Source organism: Haliotis rubra, unplaced genomic scaffold (genome assembly GCF_003918875.1).
Source record: "Haliotis rubra isolate DU_JTF1 unplaced genomic scaffold, ASM391887v1 Scf1192, whole genome shotgun sequence".
Classification (NCBI taxonomy): Eukaryota; Metazoa; Mollusca; class Gastropoda; order Lepetellida; family Haliotidae; genus Haliotis; species Haliotis rubra.
This window is the reverse complement of record NW_025765106.1, coordinates 1,653-8,661: the sequence shown is the minus strand read 5'-3', so window position 1 is coordinate 8,661 and position 7,009 is coordinate 1,653. Positions and strand designations below refer to the sequence as shown.

Genomic DNA, 7,009 nt, shown 5'->3' with positions numbered 1-7,009 from the left:
TGTTCCAGTTGGGACAGTGTCTGTGGTGGCGGTTGGAAGGGAAACGCTTTCATCTACAGCAGTTGTTTGTTCTCCCGAAAACGTCAGCATTTCCTCCGTCACACCTGATCCTTCATCTCCTGAAGATGTCATTTCTCCTGCCTGGGAGGTGGACATTGTGGCAGGACTGGTGGGCTCTGCTGTTGTGCTTCCCGTTTCATCTCCTGAGGCTGTCAACGTATCTTCAGTTATGCCAGAGAAGTCTTCAGTCACTGTTTGTTTGTCATCTGCTGCTACAGTGGTAACAGTCACTGGACTTGTTGTTTCTAGTGTTTCACCACTTGAAGTCTCTTCTCCTGAATATGTGACCATTTCCTCAGTTATTGCGGACCCTTCATCCGGTAGTGTTCCAGTTGGGACAGTGTCTGTGGTGGCGGTTGGAAGGGAAGGCTTTCATCTACAGCAGTCGTTTGTTCTCCCGAAAACGTCAGCATTTCCTCCGTCACACCTGATCCTTCATCTCCTGAAGATGTCATTTCTCCTGCCTGGGAGGTGGACATTGTGGCAGGACTGGTGGGCTCTGCTGTTGTGCTTCCCGTTTCATCTCCTGAGGGCTGTCAACGTATCTTCAGTTATGCCAGAGAAGTCTTCAGTCACTGTTTGTTTGTCATCTGCTGCTACAGTGGTAACAGTCACTGGACTTGTTGTTTCTAGTGTTTCACCACTTGAAGTCTCTTCTCCTGAATATGTGACCATTTCCTCAGTTATTGCGGACCCTTCATCCGGTAGTGTTCCACTTGGGACAGTGTCTGTGGTGGCGGTTGGAAGGGAAAGGCTTTCATCTACAGCAGTCGTTTGTTCTCCCGAAAACGTCAGCATTTCCTCCGTCACACCTGATCCTTCATCTCCTGAAGATGTCATTTCTCCTGCCTGGGAGGTGGACATTGTGGCAGGACTGGTGGGCTCTGCTGTTGTGCTTCCCGTTTCATCTCCTGAGGCTGTCAACGTATCTTCAGTTATGCCAGAGTAGTCTTCAGTCACTGTTTGTTTGTCATCTGCTGCTACAGTGGTAACAGTCACTGGACTTGTTGTTTCTAGTGTTTCACCACTTGAAGTCTCTTCTCCTGAATATGTGACCATTTCCTCAGTTATTGCGGACCCTTCATCCGGTAGTGTTCCACTTGGGACAGTGTCTGTGGTGGCGGTTGGAAGGGAAAGGCTTTCATCTACAGCAGTCGTTTGTTCTCCCGAAAACGTCAGCATTTCCTCCGTCACACCTGATCCTTCATCTCCTGAAGATGTCATTTCTCCTGCCTGGGAGGTGGACATTGTGGCAGGACTGGTGGGCTCTGCTGTTGTGCTTCCCGTTTCATCTCCTGAGGCTGTCAACGTATCTTCAGTTATGCCAGAGAAGTCTTCAGTCACTGTTTGTTTGTCATCTGCTGCTACAGTGGTAACAGTCACTGGACTTGTTGTTTCTAGTGTTTCACCACTTGAAGTCTCTTCTCCTGAATATGTGACCATTTCCTCAGTTATTGCGGACCCTTCATCCGGTAGTGTTCCAGTTGGGACAGTGTCTGTGGTGGCGGTTGGAAGGGAAAGGCTTTCATCTACAGCAGTCGTTTGTTCTCCCGAAAACGTCAGCATTTCCTCCGTCACACCTGATCCTTCATCTCCTGAAGATGTCATTTCTCCTGCCTGGGAGGTGGACATTGTGGCAGGACTGGTGGGCTCTGCTGTTGTGCTTCCCGTTTCATCTCCTGAGGCTGTCAACGTATCTTCAGTTATGCCAGAGAAGTCTTCAGTCACTGTTTGTTTGTCATCTGCTGCTACAGTGGTAACAGTCACTGGACTTGTTGTTTCTAGTGTTTCACCACTTGAAGACTCTTCTCCTGAATATGTGACCATTTCCTCAGTTATTGCGGACCCTTCATCCGGTAGTGTTCCACTTGGGACAGTGTCTGTGGTGGCGGTTGGAAGGGAAAGGCTTTCATCTACAGCAGTCGTTTGTTCTCCCGAAAACGTCAGCATTTCCTCCGTCACACCTGATCCTTCATCTCCTGAAGATGTCATTTCTCCTGCCTGGGAGGTGGACATTGTGGCAGGACTGGTGGGCTCTGCTGTTGTGCTTCCCGTTTCATCTCCTGAGGCTGTCAACGTATCTTCAGTTATGCCAGAGAAGTCTTCAGTCACTGTTTGTTTGTCATCTGCTGCTACAGTGGTAACAGTCACTGGACTTGTTGTTTCTAGTGTTTCACCACTTGAAGTCTCTTCTCCTGAATATGTGACCATTTCCTCAGTTATTGCGGACCCTTCATCCGGTAGTGTTCCAGTTGGGACAGTGTCTGTGGTGGCGGTTGGAAGGGAAAGGCTTTCATCTACAGCAGTCGTTTGTTCTCCCGAAAACGTCAGCATTTCCTCCGTCACACCTGATCCTTCATCTCCTGAAGATGTCATTTCTCCTGCCTGGGAGGTGGACATTGTGGCAGGACTGGTGGGCTCTGCTGTTGTGCTTCCCGTTTCATCTCCTGAGGCTGTCAACGTATCTTCAGTTATGCCAGAGTAGTCTTCAGTCACTGTTTGTTTGTCATCTGCTGCTACAGTGGTAACAGTCACTGGACTTGTTGTTTCTAGTGTTTCACCACTTGAAGTCTCTTCTCCTGAATATGTGACCATTTCCTCAGTTATTGCGGACCCTTCATCCGGTAGTGTTCCAGTTGGGACAGTGTCTGTGGTGGCGGTTGGAAGGGAAAGGCTTTCATCTACAGCAGTCGTTTGTTCTCCCGAAAACGTCAGCATTTCCTCCGTCACACCTGATCCTTCATCTCCTGAAGATGTCATTTCTCCTGCCTGGGAGGTGGACATTGTGGCAGGACTGGTGGGCTCTGCTGTTGTGCTTCCCGTTTCATCTCCTGAGGGCTGTCAACGTATCTTCAGTTATGCCAGAGAAGTCTTCAGTCACTGTTTGTTTGTCATCTGCTGCTACAGTGGTAACAGTCACTGGACTTGTTGTTTCTAGTGTTTCACCACTTGAAGACTCTTCTCCTGAATATGTGACCATTTCCTCAGTTATTGCGGACCCTTCATCCGGTAGTGTTCCAGTTGGGACAGTGTCTGTGGTGGCGGTTGGAAGGAAGGCTTTCATCTACAGCAGTCGTTTGTTCTCCCGAAAACGTCAGCATTTCCTCCGTCACACCTGATCCTTCATCTCCTGAAGATGTCATTTCTCCTGCCTGGGAGGTGGACATTGTGGCAGGACTGGTGGGCTCTGCTGTTGTGCTTCCCGTTTCATCTCCTGAGGCTGTCAACGTATCTTCAGTTATGCCAGAGAAGTCTTCAGTCACTGTTTGTTTGTCATCTGCTGCTACAGTGGTAACAGTCACTGGACTTGTTGTTTCTAGTGTTTCACCACTTGAAGTCTCTTCTCCTGAATATGTGACCATTTCCTCAGTTATTGCGGACCCTTCATCCGGTAGTGTTCCAGTTGGGACAGTGTCTGTGGTGGCGGTTGGAAGGAAAGGCTTTCATCTACAGCAGTCGTTTGTTCTCCCGAAAACGTCAGCATTTCCTCCGTCACACCTGATCCTTCATCTCCTGAAGATGTCATTTCTCCTGCCTGGGAGGTGGACATTGTGGCAGGACTGGTGGGCTCTGCTGTTGTGCTTCCCGTTTCATCTCCTGAGGGCTGTCAACGTATCTTCAGTTATGCCAGAGTAGTCTTCAGTCACTGTTTGTTTGTCATCTGCTGCTACAGTGGTAACAGTCACTGGACTTGTTGTTTCTAGTGTTTCACCACTTGAAGTCTCTTCTCCTGAATATGTGACCATTTCCTCAGTTATTGCGGACCCTTCATCCGGTAGTGTTCCAGTTGGGACAGTGTCTGTGGTGGCGGTTGGAAGGAAAGGCTTTCATCTACAGCAGTCGTTTGTTCTCCGAAAACGTCAGCATTTCCTCCGTCACACCTGATCCTTCATCTCCTGAAGATGTCATTTCTCCTGCCTGGGAGGTGGACATTGTGGCAGGGACTGGTGGGCTCTGCTGTTGTGCTTCCCGTTTCATCTCCTGAGGCTGTCAACGTATCTTCAGTTATGCCAGAGAAGTCTTCAGTCACTGTTTGTTTGTCATCTGCTGCTACAGTGGTAACAGTCACTGGACTTGTTGTTTCTAGTGTTTCACCACTTGAAGACTCTTCTCCTGAATATGTGACCATTTCCTCAGTTATTGCGGACCCTTCATCCGGTAGTGTTCCAGTTGGGACAGTGTCTGTGGTGGCGGTTGGAAGGAAAGGCTTTCATCTACAGCAGTCGTTTGTTCTCCCGAAAACGTCAGCATTTCCTCCGTCACACCTGATCCTTCATCTCCTGAAGATGTCATTTCTCCTGCCTGGGAGGTGGACATTGTGGCAGGACTGGTGGGCTCTGCTGTTGTGCTTCCCGTTTCATCTCCTGAGGCTGTCAACGTATCTTCAGTTATGCCAGAGAAGTCTTCAGTCACTGTTTGTTTGTCATCTGCTGCTACAGTGGTAACAGTCACTGGACTTGTTGTTTCTAGTGTTTCACCACTTGAAGTCTCTTCTCCTGAATATGTGACCATTTCCTCAGTTATTGCGGACCCTTCATCCGGTAGTGTTCCAGTTGGGACAGTGTCTGTGGTGGCGGTTGGAAGGGAAAGGCTTTCATCTACAGCAGTCGTTTGTTCTCCCGAAAACGTCAGCATTTCCTCCGTCACACCTGATCCTTCATCTCCTGAAGATGTCATTTCTCCTGCCTGGGAGGTGGACATTGTGGCAGGACTGGTGGGCTCTGCTGTTGTGCTTCCCGTTTCATCTCCTGAGGCTGTCAACGTATCTTCAGTTATGCCAGAGAAGTCTTCAGTCACTGTTTGTTTGTCATCTGCTGCTACAGTGGTAACAGTCACTGGACTTGTTGTTTCTAGTGTTTCACCACTTGAAGTCTCTTCTCCTGAATATGTGACCATTTCCTCAGTTATTGCGGACCCTTCATCCGGTAGTGTTCCAGTTGGGACAGTGTCTGTGGTGGCGGTTGGAAGGGAAGGCTTTCATCTACAGCAGTCGTTTGTTCTCCCGAAAACGTCAGCATTTCCTCCGTCACACCTGATCCTTCATCTCCTGAAGATGTCATTTCTCCTGCCTGGGAGGTGGACATTGTGGCAGGACTGGTGGGCTCTGCTGTTGTGCTTCCCGTTTCATCTCCTGAGGCTGTCAACGTATCTTCAGTTATGCCAGAGAAGTCTTCAGTCACTGTTTGTTTGTCATCTGCTGCTACAGTGGTAACAGTCACTGGACTTGTTGTTTCTAGTGTTTCACCACTTGAAGTCTCTTCTCCTGAATATGTGACCATTTCCTCAGTTATTGCGGACCCTTCATCCGGTAGTGTTCCAGTTGGGACAGTGTCTGTGGTGGCGGTTGGAAGGGAAAGGCTTTCATCTACAGCAGTCGTTTGTTCTCCCGAAAACGTCAGCATTTCCTCCGTCACACCTGATCCTTCATCTCCTGAAGATGTCATTTCTCCTGCCTGGGAGGTGGACATTGTGGCAGGACTGGTGGGCTCTGCTGTTGTGCTTCCCGTTTCATCTCCTGAGGCTGTCAACGTATCTTCAGTTATGCCAGAGTAGTCTTCAGTCACTGTTTGTTTGTCATCTGCTGCTACAGTGGTAACAGTCACTGGACTTGTTGTTTCTGGTGTTGCACCACTTGAAGACTCTTCTCCTGAATATGTGACCATTTCCTCAGTTATTGCGGACCCTTCATCCGGTAGTGTTCCAGTTGGGACAGTGTCTGTGGTGGCGGTTGGAAGGGAAAGGCTTTCATCTACAGCAGTCGTTTGTTCTCCCGAAAACGTCAGCATTTCCTCCGTCACACCTGATCCTTCATCTCCTGAAGATGTCATTTCTCCTGCCTGGGAGGTGGACATTGTGGCAGGACTGGTGGGCTCTGCTGTTGTGCTTCCGTTTCATCTCCTGGGGCTGTCAACGTATCTTCAGTTATGCCAGAGTAGTCTTCAGTCACTGTTTGTTTGTCATCTGCTGCTACAGTGGTAACAGTCACTGGACTTGTTGTTTCTAGTGTTTCACCACTTGAAGTCTCTTCTCCTGAATATGTGACCATTTCCTCAGTTATTGCGGACCCTTCATCCGGTAGTGTTCCAGTTGGGACAGTGTCTGTGGTGGCGGTTGGAAGGGAAAGGCTTTCATCTACAGCAGTCGTTTGTTCTCCCGAAAACGTCAGCATTTCCTCCGTCACACCTGATCCTTCATCTCCTGAAGATGTCATTTCTCCTGCCTGGGAGGTGGACATTGTGGCAGGACTGGTGGGCTCTGCTGTTGTGCTTCCCGTTTCATCTCCTGAGGCTGTCAACGTATCTTCAGTTATGCCAGAGTAGTCTTCAGTCACTGTTTGTTTGTCATCTGCTGCTACAGTGGTAACAGTCACTGGACTTGTTGTTTCTAGTGTTTCACCACTTGAAGTCTCTTCTCCTGAATATGTGACCATTTCCTCAGTTATTGCGGACCCTTCATCCGGTAGTGTTCCAGTTGGGACAGTGTCTGTGGTGGCGGTTGGAAGGGAAAGGCTTTCATCTACAGCAGTCGTTTGTTCTCCCGAAAACGTCAGCATTTCCTCCGTCACACCTGATCCTTCATCTCCTGAAGATGTCATTTCTCCTGCCTGGGAGGTGGACATTGTGGCAGGACTGGTGGGCTCTGCTGTTGTGCTTCCGTTTCATCTCCTGAGGCTGTCAACGTATCTTCAGTTATGCCAGAGTAGTCTTCAGTCACTGTTTGTTTGTCATCTGCTGCTACAGTGGTAACAGTCACTGGACTTGTTGTTTCTGGTGTTGCACCACTTGAAGACTCTTCTCCTGAATATGTGACCATTTCCTCAGTTATTGCGGACCCTTCATCCGGTAGTGTTCCAGTTGGGACAGTGTCTGTGGTGGCGGTTGGAAGAGAAAGGCTTTCATCTACAGCAGTCGTTTGTTCTCCGAAAACGTCAGCATTTCCTCCGTCACAC

General features: G+C 49.0%; 2 protein-coding genes across 2 annotated transcripts; both read right to left on the bottom strand.

Moving 5' to 3' along the window:
- Positions 1-579: 579 nt before the first annotated feature.
- On the bottom strand, positions 580-2,844 carry LOC124261299 (serine-rich adhesin for platelets-like). The gene has a single exon (XM_046695610.1). It carries the CDS (start codon positions 2,842-2,844, stop codon positions 580-582), a length of 2,265 nt encoding a protein of 754 aa, XP_046551566.1.
- A 2,120-nt stretch (positions 2,845-4,964) lies between these two features.
- LOC124261287 (mucin-17-like) lies at positions 4,965-5,888 on the bottom strand. Its single transcript, XM_046695598.1, has one exon. The coding sequence runs from the start codon at positions 5,886-5,888 to the stop codon at positions 4,965-4,967; it is 924 nt and encodes a 307-aa protein (XP_046551554.1).
- Positions 5,889-7,009: the final 1,121 nt, after the last annotated feature.

What these genes read in the sequence shown, in the direction of transcription:
- LOC124261299 (XM_046695610.1), bottom strand. Translation starts at nt 2,844, where the DNA reads ATGTCCACCTCCCAGGCAGGAGAAATGACATCTTCAGGAGATGAAGGA.
- LOC124261287 (XM_046695598.1), bottom strand. Translation starts at nt 5,888, where the DNA reads ATGACATCTTCAGGAGATGAAGGATCAGGTGTGACGGAGGAAATGCTG.